This window comes from Peromyscus leucopus, chromosome 3 (assembly GCF_004664715.2).
Source record: "Peromyscus leucopus breed LL Stock chromosome 3, UCI_PerLeu_2.1, whole genome shotgun sequence".
Taxonomy (NCBI): Eukaryota; Metazoa; Chordata; class Mammalia; order Rodentia; family Cricetidae; genus Peromyscus; species Peromyscus leucopus.
Window position 1 is genome coordinate 71,775,939 of NC_051065.1, and position 14,479 is coordinate 71,790,417.

The window sequence follows — 14,479 nt, forward strand, 5'->3', positions numbered from 1 at the left end:
AGTGCTTGCGTTTTCTTAGGGGAGGTGATGGAAGGGATCCTCTGCCCCACTTTCTCTTCTTCAAGAGAACTGCTCTGTTGGGGATGGATGGCCTCTCATACCTGGGAGATCTTTTACAATGTGATCCGTAAACACGATCTTTGTCTCAGAAGTAACAAGGAGCATGCTCCCTATGCTCTGTCTGTCCTCTTAGAGCCCAGGGCCCCCACTCTCCTCTTATCGCTGTTGGTTGTTGTTTTCAACTCTCATGTCCGTTTTATACTACGCATCTCATTCATTTACAGTTTACAGTTACTTGTCTCATTCAGAAGGCAACTTAAGTTAATATGCAGTCTTATAGCCACATACCTGTAATCTTGGCACGTAGGAGGCTAAACAGGAAGATCCTGAGTTCTTGGCCAGCCTGGGCTAGTAAACTATTTCATTCTGGTTGTTGTATGACGCTTACTTTAGTGTCTACTAGTTTACAGAGTCAAAAATGGCTCATTATGGGCTGGAGGGCTCATTCAATGGTCAAGAGCAGGTAATGATGTCACAGAGGACCCACACTTTGTTCCTAGCACCCACTTCAGTTGGCACACAACCACCTGTAATTACAAGGGTATATGACGTCCTCTTCTGGCATCTGTGGACACCTGCACTCTCCTGCACTTACCCCTAACACATTCACACTCCACATACATAAAAATTTTAAAAACCTGTTAAAAACATTATTAAAAAAAACAACTTATTGAATCTAGAGAGATGATCAGTAGTTAGTTAAATTACCGACTACCATCTCGGAGGCCTGGGTCAGTTCCTAACACCCATATAGTGGCTTACAACCATCTATAACTCCAGTTCCACAGGGTACGATGCCCTTTTCTGAACTCTATGGATTCTAGGTTCATGCATGGCACACAGACATAGATGCAGGCAAAACACTTAGGCATATAGAATAAAACAATAACTTTTTTAAATGGCTTATTAATATGGAAGATATTATATTGTTTATATTACATTATTTTTTCTCTTTAACTCATTTTTACCAGTGTTAAATATTTGGTGTTAAGAAAATCATGAGACTAGATAATACAGACACAGAAATACCTGCAGCTATATAAAGTATACCTCTATGTAACTGGAAGTCGGGAGCAAGTGCCGCTCTGCAAACTCTTCAGAACGTGATACAGGTATCAAGTACATAAGTGATGCTTATACCAAGAACCACTTTCAGAACATTTCATAGGATTCAGCCTAGTGAACTCCCTTGTTTGACCACAAATCCATTCTCTCTGTAGGAAAAACTTCAACCATGGTGTATAAAGGTAATAGAGATTCATATTGACCATCCTGAGTTCTGGAAGTTTCTTTTCAAGTTATCAAAGATTCAGAAATGTTCATCAGGATGTATTATTTTCCTGTGTTTATATTGGACTTTAACAAATCAAACTTTAATAAATAAAAACTCCGTTCAGTTCAGTCATTACAAACATACCAGGCTGAGCCGTGTTAGGGTAGTGTCTGCTTGACAATGAATTACAGCCAAACCACAAAGCTTATTTCTATTACTGATGGCTACACTTCTATGGTAGAGTTTTTAAGGAAACACTTTTTTCTCCTTTAGATTTTAGCGTAACCCTTGAGAGATTTAGAGTTATTGAGGGGTCACTATTTCTGTTCTGAACCACCTTGCTATGCCATGAGTAGAGCAAGGGAAATGACCAGAGGGTTTTACACCAGAGACCAGACACTTGCCTCTGGAAGACAGGTCTTTTTCATTCATGATGCAATGGACAGAGGCATTCACATGGCTCTATTCAACATAGAAAAGCCAGAAATGGCCCCAAATAATTGGAAGCAACATTTTTGACAACCCTAACATCATACCCGGAAAATTTCAAATAAATACAGGCTGACTACAGTATGCAGAGTATAGAACAACCCAAATAATTTGTCATATTGCTATAAAATCGTATGTATAATTTGAAAAAAAAACCTAGATAATATGGGGACTGGGTCTTCATAAACAGAAACATACCATAAAGATGTCATGGTGTACATTAGCAGATATATTTAAAAAATTAAGCATGGTATGGAGTTCTTTCCCAAAGTCTGACATAAATCAAAATTCTTTCTATGTCATGCGTTTCTCTTATTTTTGGTTAATCGGTAGATAATGTCTAGCATACTTATCATGCCTTAGACTTAATTTTACACTATTATGTAAAGCAGTAACTGGTACAGAAAAGTTCCATGTGGTTTTGCATATCCCCAGTGCTACCCAGATCTCCATCCATTTCCTCCTTTTGGATGTTGTACTCTCTGCCGTCATTCGTTACTTTTCAGGACCACAAGGAGCATCCCTCTCAACGCTGGTGTCTTTTCTTAAGAGACTCCCTAAGAAGAGTCAGGCTCTCGGGTGGGCGCAGTGTGTCTTCTGTGTGTGTTGTTTCAGTCTCCTTAACAGGGCTCCTTCACACTTTTTGTTTTATTAGTTAGCCAAGGATAAGACAGAGTTCAAAGTGTTTGAACTTGAAAGTTTTCTTCCCCCAGATGGAAACCTTTAGTTCTCAAGAAACACACAGATTCTGCAGTTCCCTGATAAGCCAGCTGGGCTTAAGCAAGAAGCAGAGGACTGTGGGAAAGTTCTGGGGAACTGGAGAATGACTAGAGACCACTTATCAGTATTCCTCTGCCGAGTAGGCAAGCCTCTTGGTAAACAAATGGACATGATAATGCGCATGCTTGCATATAGTTGGGGGGGACCCCTGCCCCCAGCACATGTGTGTAAATCAGCATGGGACTGTGCACTGTATTTGCTTGTGTGATAACACTGTTTTTTTCAGAACTGATTTTTGTTTTTGTTTTTGTCTTGCCTGTCCTGTTTTTGACGCTGAGTGTCTTTTTCTCTGTGATGTGAACTATGTGTTGCAAACTGAATGTCTCCTGTTCCTCTCTCATTTACCCACCAGCGGTTCCCGACAGAGGACCATCTGATGATTCACAGGCACAAGCATGAGATGACTTTGAAGTTTCCATCAATAAAAACAGACAATATGCTCTCAGGTAAGAAAGCATCAGGTGAGGAAGGTTTGGGGCATCAGGTTAGCTCCACGTAAGACACTCACTCATATTTTGGTGGGTTAGAGCCCAATGGCAAATCTGTTTTTTAAAAGTATATATGTTTAGTTTATAGCAGAAATATGATCAGCTAGAACCACGGTTACCCAAACAATTGAGCACCCCGCCCCCAGAGACAGGTCTTAGGTAGCCCAGGCTGTCATCAAACTTGATATGTAGCCAAGGATGCCCTTGAACTCTTAATCTTTCTACCTCCACCTCTTTAGTGCTGAGGTTATAATATGGATCACTACACCTGATGTAACTTTCATTTTTATATGTGGCATTGAAACTTGGATCATTTAAAAATCTGTGCCTTGGCCGGGAGGTGGTGGCGCACGCCTTTAATCCCAGCACTCGGGAGGCAGAGCCAGGCGGATCTCTGTGAGTTTGAGGCCAGCCTGGGCTACCAAGTGAGTTCCAGGAAAGGCGCAATGCTACATAGAGAAACCCTGTCTCGAAAAACCAAAAAAAAAAAAAAAAAAAAAAAAAAAAAAAAAAAAAAAATCTGTGCCTTAACCATACAGACAACAAACAACAAACGTAAACTGAGCCTGTGTAATGCACTGCTCTGCAGATATGTAGATTGACTGATTTCCTGCCTTCGTGGATATAAGGGCAGGCTTGCATGTGTTAGGGTAGGCTTGCATGTGGAAACCTGGTTCAAGTCAAGGCTCATCAGTGATACATATCAAATGAATGCTGTAGGAGGCCAGTGCCACTCGGCTTTAGTGGAAGGAACAGAGGAGATGCTCCAAGAAGGCCAGTTTCCTTAAGAAATAATACCTGCCTCTTACGTGGGTGAATTAATGAGATTATGCACAGAAACACGCTCAGTGAATGGGAGCAAAATAAATAAGAATGAGTCCATTAACTAATCCTCATTCCTTCCCATGTTAAATGGAAATTAGAAAAATAATAGTATAAGAAAGAGGAACCTGACAGCTAGTCTGGACTCTGCCTTGACTGTGTGACCTTGAACAAATAACTAAACCTTTCTAGGTCTTAGTTTCTCTCTCCATCAGATGGGAACGATTGTGTCTCTGCAGCATGCTTGACTAACTGAATGTGAAGGGCCAATGAAAGAGTTCAGAGTGTTTCACAGACCAGAGCAGGGTGACCAGGTCATTTCCTTCACACAGGAACTATTTGACCTGCACCCCTGTCTCCCTGACATGAAGAAAGAGATGACACTCCTATGCCCACATGTTGATAGACATCAGAAGGGAAACCCACTGCTCGTATGAGTTACAATTTTTGTTGCCCTTAAAATTTCTAGGGATTGTATTGCCATTATCACTAAATTCTATGCAAATTGCCAGTTTAGTACCACGAAGGGTACAAGAAACAGGAGCAGCTATCCGGGAGTTACCAAACAGGGCAGTGCTGAGAGCACTTGATGCTCAGTGCCTTCTGGGTTGATACATACTGGGCTACTGCCTTCATCACCAGGCAGCCAGGTTAGACACATGAGCAGGTGAATTTATATTGGAGTCATCACAGCTTCACAAGACACTAGTGGTCTGTCACTGGTGCTGCTCTGTGCTCAAGAGACCAGTCCAAAGGGGACCTCGACCTCTTCCCTCTCCTTTGTCACTGCCCACCTCCACTCTCTACTCTCTGCCCGCCTTTCTTTCTTTCTTTCTTTCTTTCTTTCTTTCTTTCTTTCTTTCTTTCTTTCTTTCTTTCTTTCTTTCTTTCTTTCCTTCCTTCCTTCCTTCCTTCTCTCTCTCTCTTTCTTTCTTTCTCTCTCTCCCTTCCTTCCTTCCTTCCTTCTTTCCTCTTCTTTCTTTCTTTCTTTCTTTCTTTCTTTCTTTCTTTCTTTCTTTCTTTCTTTCTTTCCTTCTCTCTCTCTCTCTCTCTCTCTCTCTCTCTCTCTCTCTCTCTCTCTCTCTTTCTGAATAAATAAACTGCTATTCGGGGACTGATTCAGCTTTTCAAGAGTTTAAAGAAGTGCAGAAAGTCCCATGTGAAAGAGACAGAAAAACTAGAAGGTTACATTGGATGCTGTCACTTATTGAAGTCTGTTAAGGTGCACACAGTCTAACTTTATGTTTCAGAAGTGAACGTGAGTCCATAAGTAGTCATTCCCAATAGTTAAACCTATTGGCTATTCCTTTATTTTCCCAACCTGGATCTCTAGCATAGGTCACCCAGTGGAGCAGGAGGGCGGATTCAAGAGAAGCGAGTGTGTAGGATACGTTGGCTATAATGGCAAGCTGCAGTATGGGTAGTGTCTTTCAGGCAGGCTAGCCTGGCTCTACAAAGAGTCTCATCTGAACACCTGCAAAATAGCAGCCCAAAACACATGAACACACGAATGATGGGGTGAGGCCCCTTTGTCTATACTGCCTAAAACAGGTTTCTGATTAATCTCCTGCAGTCTGCCCATGGTTTGTCCTGGACCTTTGCTGGTTTGCAGCTCTTACTGGCCATCATCAGTAGACCAGGTGAAAATAAATGAGGAATTTGTTATGAAATTGGAAATTTGTTATGAAAAAAAAAAAAGAAGAAAGAGATAAACACAGAGAAAACAGCATGGTTAAGGCAGGGGCACATTTTATCTGATTCCTCCTCTCTTACTGAAGTTAATATGGAATGATTTCATATTCCAGTGAAGTGCTCAATTTCAAAACATGGTTCCCACTTTGCATGCCCATAGTTTTTTGAGACTTTGTGGAAGGGAGAGATGCCCAGCCCAGATTCATGTTCTTGTATTTAGAGAGCTAATGCTGGCTATATGTTGCATTCTAGGGCTGTTCACATTGAAGGGAAATAGCCTTTCTGTTGAATATTTGCACTTTACTGTTTTTGTTCCAGGAAGTGACTAAGTTGTATATTTATAAAAAAAAATCTAAATTTTATAATTAAGATTTTAGTGTATTTATAACTATAAATTTAACTGAAGTTTTACACATCTGTATCTTGATTTGTTTCAATTCATTAAAAACTCCCCTTGTCACTGAAATTTGTTCATTAAAATATTATTTGTCTTGTCTATTTTGTGTCTCGTCACGAAGATGATAGTATCAATCAAATAGTAAATGAACATCAAGCAAAACTCTCCAAATTCTTCTTGATCCATTTTTCAAACAGTATTTAATTGCACAAAATGACATTTCAGATGAAGCGGGACTTGACATCTTATGAAGAGAAGATGTGTTCAGTGTGCATTTGTATGGCTAGCGTTAGGGCGTCCTGCTAGTCTCTATTTTGTAGCATGACTATATCCTCACTGTTTGCAGCTATCGTAGATAATTAAAGAAGATGGTGCAATGTCACAGATGCACACTTCAAGAATAAGTTTCCAGAGATGGGTGGACAGCTTGGTGCTAGAATGCTTGCCTAGCATGTATGAAGCCCTAACTAGGTTTGATCCTCCACAGTCTCTGTCTAAGGACATTTTCTCCCCAGGGGACTGACAGATCTGAAATACTTTGTTTTTCTGTAAGCAGTATTTTATACAGGTTGAGTAGAGTATACTATTCAAAACTGACTGTCACCGATCCTTGCTATTCCACAGAGAGTGGATGCAGGTGACAGGTATTTGAATGAGTCTGCTCTTCTGAATAGCATTGAAACATAGACTCCTCACTCTAAGTGGGTAGATAGGGACATGAGTGGGGTGGTGGCACTGGATTGGAGGCACAAAAGGATCCATACAGCCTTTCCAGCTATGGGTCTCTCGTTCTAATCTGCTCTATATGGTACATTTCCAGAGTTCACTGATGATGGTGGTCACAAGTCTTGGCTTTCAGTTGTCTTCCTTCAAATGAAATGTAGCTTCATGATGAGGGAAGTTGTAATATAGGGTTTTTTTTTAAAATTACTTTATGTGTATGAGTGTTCCGCTTGCATATATGTGTGTTCCTTGTGTCCATGGAGGTCAGAAGAGGGCATTGGATCTGGAGTTACAGATGTTAAGAGCCACCATGTGGGTGCTCTAGCAACAGCAGCAAGAACTCTCAACTGCTGAGTCACCTCTCCAGTCCTGAGATACAGAGGGTGTTAAGTGGACTTTGAGGAGAGAATCTATAGAATAGAATTTCCTTTCACATGCAGACAACAAAATGACTGGCTGTTACATACACAGACCCATTCAACTGGAAAATCCCAGTCCAATTTCAGCAGAGATGAAGAGGACAGCACGTGAGGCTACTTTAATTGGACCGTCATGAGGCACTCGGAATTCTCATCTTGTCTGTCAAGCAGCTCTAGCACACTATTATTTTCACAGGATTCCAAGGTTTTATATGTGAAAAATCAAACAAAAGTCAGAATGAGAAAGCACCTAGGTGCAATGTTACTTATAGCAAAAATAAAATAAAATAATAAAAAAATAAAATATATTTCAATGAGAATCCAATTGGGAATAGAAAAAAAAGGATCTTTTGGAGTGTACCCCTACTCATACTCCTGTCATAAATCTCAGGGCCTGTAAGTTCAATCTTCCCTGTGGAGAAAGTGGGCCAGGACTGCCCTCTGAGGTAGGCCTTCTTAAGCATACATAGGTGTAAGATGATAAATTTTGTTGTATGGAAGGGAAGATAAAATTGGAGAGTGTCATGAATCTTTTCAAAAACCTTAACCCTACAGCATGGGTGGGAAGCCTGAGAGAGATACACATGGTGTGGTTGTTTGAATGTAACTGGCCTGTGTAAGCTCATTGGGAGTGGCACTATTAGGTGTGGCTTTGGTGGAGTACATGTGGCCTTGTTGGAGGAAGTATGCCACTGTGCATATTGGCTTTGAGGTCTCCTATGCTCAAGATACTCCCAGTGTCTCAATTCACTTCCTGTTTCCCGTGGATTAAGGTATAGGATTCTCAGCTCCTTCTCCAGCACCATGCCTGCCTGCTTGCCTCCATTTCCCACCATGATGATCATGGACTGAACCTCTGAACTGTACGCCACCCCAGTTAAATGTTTTCCTTTATCAAAGTTGCTGTGGTCATGGCATCTCTTAGCAATAGAAATCCTAACTAAGACACATGGGAATAGGCTTTCAAATGCCTGGCAATCCCACAACCAGACATTGTAACCCACTTCATGAAGTTAGGACAGACACAGACAAGGTATGAGAAGATAGACTACAACCATTTCCTCATTCATTCAACATCTACTGAGTGCCTATCAAGATCTTACAGTGCCCATGGCTGGACATAGAGCACATAGTACTTACTATACTCAAGTAGTCTATGGAGGAAAATGGATAATGATCAACTACTTGACAACCTACATAAGTAAGGAAAGAATGCTTGGTGACAGGTGCTGTGAAGCTTGGCAATGTGACAACAAGCATCCAGCAGGCCACCTAAGCGCAGGTGCCCAGGAAGTCAGCTTTCATACCAAGACCTGGTAACTAGTAGTATGGGCTTAGAAGTCCTTTGTCCTGCCTTCAGAATATAGTGGCAATGTGTGTGATAAGGTGTGTGTTTGTCATCCCAGAGCTGAGGACACACAGCCACAGGACAGATGTGGCATAGCCAGCTGTCTCTGGAGTGGAGACACGGAAAGGAGGCAAACACTTCCTCCTCTCGTCTTCCTTCCCAGCTGCACTCATCTTCTGGTGTAAATGATGAGACAGTTAAGGAGACTCAACCACATCTCTGGATAGAGTCTGGAGTCAGCCTATCACTTACACTAGGCTTGAAACCTAATTCTCATTATGAAGAAAGAAAGAATGTGATTTAATGAAATGGAACATTTGTCTGCAAAGAGTTGATCAGGATTATCCAAAGAGTCCCCAAATCATTGCTCATGGCTCTTTGAAGAATACTCTAATACTCTACTCAATAATTTTGAAGAGTTTCCCAAAGGGAAGATGTCGTATCACTCCAAATCACCTTGAAAATAAGTTGAAACTTAAAAAAAAAGCTGATAGTGGAAATGTGTAAAACACACACACACACACACACACACACACTCATACATATATACAAGGGTAGTAAATCAAACAGCAGAAAGTATTAGTAACTTCTCACTATGTAAGTGACTTGAAGCTTTACGGCACACAAGCTGTCAAGGACGGCCTGTGTCTGAGGACAGCAGGATAGTAGTCTGAAGACGGACAGCATATTGTCTTGTCCTGTGCTTGCAACCTGTGCCTTGTCCGCTATAAACATTATTTTCTTTATTCCTCATGCCCTCTCTTCCATATGATGAGATGGCCTTTTCCAAATTCTTGGTCATTCTCTTGCTGCATATCTAGATTGTGAGCTGTATGCTAAGTTCTGGTTCTACTCTAAGCTAGATCTGGTTAATCTAGGGACTACCTTTCCTCTGTGGACACCCTAGCTCTAAGCCTGCAAGTGACGCAAACAGTGAAAGTGTGGGAGGAGATTCCAACACATGAGTGATTCAAGGACCACAGAGACATGTTTGAAAGTCACACTGTCTCATTCACTGTGGTCAGAAGAAAACTAGTGGCTATTGGCATCTATGGGGGCTGTCGGTTTCTCATCCATGTTTCCAACTGGCCAAGAAACACAGACTTGTGAAGCAGTCATAGGAATGAATTGAAGCCTTGTTCTGCAGAATTCTTTTTATATGAAAAACTTGTTCTTACTGTTTCACCTGAAAGCAAGCTTTGAACAAAGCATATAGGAGAGCTCATACAATTAAGGGCAAAGTGGAAATGTGAGGCTTTATCTTCCTCCATTCAGGACACGTTATGGTGATAAAATCACCTCCTATCTCTTGTTCCCTCAGCTGGCAGAGCTCTGATGTAATGGTGTAAGTAATGTAACCCTTGTGCCAGCTCCATGCTTCAAAGGCAAAGTGAACTCATGGCCCGATTGCTTTTGAGCACTTGAGGTTCATGACTGGTGGTGAGTCTGTCTGGAAGATGTACTTGTTGAGTTTAAGTCAATGTCGAAGTCATGTAGAGCTACTGAGCACAGTCTGCAAAAGAAGCCCCCATCAACACATTTCCCCATCAATTCACAGGCACTGGCCAGGTCATCTGGTCTACCAGTTCTTCATGTTGTCGATAAATGAATCAAGAACATGACAATGGCCCATCTCTGCACAGGGTCACCTTAGCCAGAATGATTTTTATGTATGCCACAACCGTTGTCTAAAACCAGGTTCACCCTGGCTTCCCTTGTGATGTCACTGTCCCTGGGGAAGGGGACAGAAGACAGCCAGGTCAGTGTTGCTATAGGTCCTTCTGCTCTTGTGTTGTCACGCTCAGAGGCACACTGGTGGCCAGAAAGAAGCCTTGCTGAACTCCTTACAATTCTGCCAGATGCTCCTGGCCATTGCTCTTATAAAGACAATGAGTCTGAAAGTTTATTTAATGTAAACTCTCCTAAGTAGATATTTATTAAAGGGCAGACAGGAGATAAGTTAAAGTGTTTAAATAAAAAAACATCGATGAAAACTCAAGAGAGAAATGTAACTGTAAAAATAAAAGGAATGCATAAAATTACCTCACCTTTCAACTTCAATTCTCACTAAAAGAGATACACTAATTTATTGGTGAAATTATTAAGGCCACTCCACGTAGTTAAAAGGAAGATTTATTTAGTGGGTGACTTACAAATGAAGGGATAGGTAGATCGCGGGGGGGGGGGGGGGGGGGGGGGGAGTCTGGGGAAGGTGTATCGCAGTCCAGTCCAGCAGTGTTCTCTGGAGCTCTGCTCAGTCAACCTCCACCATCTAGGGTCCAGGAACAGAGAAAGCGCTTGCCCATCCAGGTCTCTGGTCTCCAGACACCTCCCCTCGCCCCGCCTCATAGGCGTGACAGTTGCCAGAGTCTCAATGGGGGTTGGAACTTCCAGATTCAAGCTGGAATGGCTACCCACTACACTAATTTTAACGCTTTTTTTTCTATTGATTTGAGTCACCTGCTTTTAAATTTTTTGCTTATTTTTATGTGTATGGGTGTTTTGTTTGCATGTGTATCTGTGAAGCATATATGGGCCTGGTATGTTTGGAAGCCTGTAGAGGGCCTCAGATGCCTGGAACTGGAGTTATGGATAGTTGTGAACCACCATGTGGGTCCTGGGAATTGAACCTGGGTTCTCTGGAAGAGCAACCAGTGCTTTTAACCTCTGAGCCATATCTTCAGCCCCCTAAGCAACTTACTTGAGGAATACCATCAAGCAACGTTATATATAATTTCTGGTTAGAAAAGTCATGAATTCAAAATAGCTAGTGAGATCTTAAAGTCTTATGTGTATATGTATGGGCATCACATGTGGGCAATGACATCTTTGTATTATTCTTGATCACTAACAGTAGAGTACCAAACTCCTTGGCTTCACCCTAGTCCTTAGCTAGCTCATAGATGATAACATGTGACTGTGTAAGTGCCTGTCTGAGTCAAGGAGAAAGTATCTCAGGGCCAACATTCTTCTTTTAATATGTTATCTTGCCTGTCTTCTGCACATCATTTTTAAAATTGCTGATTTATCTTGCTTTTAATGGTTGAGGAAATAAAGCAGACAGATGTGTGACTTAAACACAACTGGAACCAAATGGGCTAGCAACTTCTATTAGGCTTGTGAGTTTAGCTTTGTGTGTGCTGTTTAGATCCACCTTGTAGTGACCATATTTATTGGGGTGATGCATTTAATGAGTATAAACTGGTTGGAACTCAGAGAGAGAGAGAAAGAGAGAGAAAGAGAGAGAGAGAGAGAGAGAGAGAGAGAGACAGAGACAGAGACAGAGAGACAGAGAGACAGAAAGAGAGGGGAGAGAGGAGAGAGAACAATACATTGTGCTGTGTGTTTATGTGCATGTGAAGGACTAGATAACTTAGGTATCCTTCAAGCACTACCCAACTACCCATCTTTTTCTTTTCTTTCTTTTTTTGGCCTGGAATTTGCCAAGTAAGCTAAGCTAGCTGGCTAGCAGTCCTCAAGATTCTACTTCCTTTTTTTTTTTTCATTTCTGGTGCTGGGATTGGGATTACAAACACGTACCATCACACCTGGCTTTTCACAGGGTACTATGGATTGAATTTAGGTCCTCATGCTCACAAGGGAAATGCTTTAATGACAGATCTGTCTTTCCAGCTCCTTATGGGAACTTGAGAACTACTTTTAAAAATAGTGTTACGAATGAATTTATAGTCTTTCCTGCTGTTAATGTCTACAGAATTTCCTCTGTGTAACTGGCAGATGAATTTCTGAGTTATAAGGTCAAGTTTGTAGGACTCTTCCTTGTAGGATAAGCAGTGGGATCTTAACATTGCAAGGCTCCTTGGTTCGCTGTTACAGGGATAGAGACTCAGTGAGGAGACACCCCTTCCTCATGAAACATTCAGCAAAGGATCTTGAAAAACATTTCATTGATATGTGCAAACTATACCTATTTATATGGTACTGTATGATTTTCAATGTATGTGGTTGATGTGTATTGATCAGACTAGGGCAATTGTTCTACCCATTATGTTGAATGTTTATGCTTCCTTTGTGTAGAGACTATTTTAAAGCCTTTACCATCTACCATGTAGTATTCAGTTATTGTTAGGCATAGGCATCTTACTGTGCCATAGGAGATTAGACATTATCACTTCTGCCCAACCATACCCCTGTACCCTTTTCCCTGCCTCTGCCCCACCCTCCTCAACCTCTGGTAGCCAGTATTCTATTCTCTACTTGTATAAAACGAATATTTTAAACCTCCAAAAATGCATGCAAATGTGTGTTTTTTATTGTGGGATGCCTGGCTTGTTAAGCTCAACTCTTTCCAGATCTGCCCACATTGCAGCAAATGACAGGGTTTCATTCTCCTTAAAGGCATGTTTGACAATAAGAAAAGTGATCAAAATTTCCTTCTTGCCTTTGCCTCAGGTGCTTGAGGCTCCCCAGAACCCTGTGTGCTGTTTGTAAGTCTCTGTCAGAGGGGAACCTGCAGATGTTCATGCAGCATCCATCCAGGTGTATGAGGGTGATAACCACAGAGGGGAACCTGAAGGTGTTCATGCAGCATCCATCCAGGTGTATGAGGGTGATCACCACAGAGGGGAACCTGCAGATGTTCATGCACATCCATCCAGGTATATGAGGATGATCACCACAGAGGGGAACCTGCAGATGTTCATGCACATCCATCCAGGTGTATGAGGATGATCACCACAGAGGGGAACCTGCAGGTGTTCATGCAGCATCCATCCAGGTGTATGAGGGTGATCACCACAGAGGGGAACCTATAGATGTTCATGAACATCCATCCAGGTGTATGAGGATGATAACCTAGAGGGGAACCTGCAGATGTTCATGCAGCATCCATCCAGGTGTATGAGGGTGATCACCACAGAGGGGAACCTGCAGGTGTTCATGCAGCATCCATCCAGGTGTATGAGGATGATAACCACAGAAAACTTTGTGCACAGGTGAAGTGCAAGTTCAAAAGTTTGGAGGTTGTCCTGTCTTTTATTTGGCTGTTTCTTTCTGAAGTACCTAATGAAAGGTGAGCCTAAAGTCTTAAGTGCATAGCTCAGCATTCCTCAAAACAAACAAACAAACAAACAAACAAACAAACAAAAAACCAAAACCCAGTTCCTGTACATCCTAAGAGGGCTGCTTGTCCCTACTGTTTGAACACATCTTCGTATTCACCAGAAAAGCACAGCCACTCCCATTCAGGATACAGGCGTCACTTGGTGCTATAGCGGACTGATGTTCTTGGATCGAAATGAGGAAGGGATTACAAGCATTTTAGTTTACAGCTGTGGGTTTCCCCCACTAAGTTCGAGGGATTTCAGGAGAAACAATTATTTGGCAAAGGCATTCGTGGCAGTGAAAATTCCTGCCTCTCCGACTTAAGCAACCGAAAGGTTGAGCTGTTCCCCCTTTGAGCATCTGCACACTTCCCAGCTTACTTGGAGCTGGAGGGATAAGAGATCAAAGATAGCTAGAGATCCTGTACTCAGTCCAATAAATGTTAGATGAAAGCGAGGTGCCATTTATTAGTTTCTTTTGTAACTGGAAAGGATATCTCACTCACCAAGATGAATCAAAGCTTTGGAACAGTGTCTCTTGTATGTTTCAAACGAAAGTATAGGTATTTGGTATATGCGGCAAAGATAATCATACTTGGTAACAACTCAAGGGTCCCCCTCTGGGCCATCTGCTCTAGGGTGGAGGGCAGCCACTGTCTTTGCTATGCAGGCTCTACTTGTTTGGATTTCTTGGTGAGGAAGCCCAAGATGATGGCCAAGGTCATCCTCATCCCCACCTCCTTTGTGTGTCGGTGTGTAATAGTAACTGAGAGTCTTTTGCTTTAGCATAGAAGAAAAATAAAAATCTCTTAGCTTTGCTTGGAGTCTGTCCTCTCTCATATCATTTGTGATTAATGCTGTGGGCCCTCATCATGAGGCCAACACCTCAGGAGCCTCAAGGATACTGCTGATGTGACTTTAAACA

The 14,479-nt window shown here is 41.9% G+C and overlaps 1 protein-coding gene across 1 annotated transcript in view; it reads left to right on the plus strand.

Moving 5' to 3' along the window:
• The window catches only part of Creb5 (cAMP responsive element binding protein 5), a 398,130-nt gene that overhangs the window by 86,639 nt on the left and 297,012 nt on the right, over positions 1-14,479 (plus strand). The window contains exon 3 of the mRNA XM_028864134.2: positions 2,955-3,048. Coding sequence (XP_028719967.1) covers positions 2,955-3,048 — 94 coding nt within the window. The remainder of the gene's footprint in view (positions 1-2,954; positions 3,049-14,479) is intronic.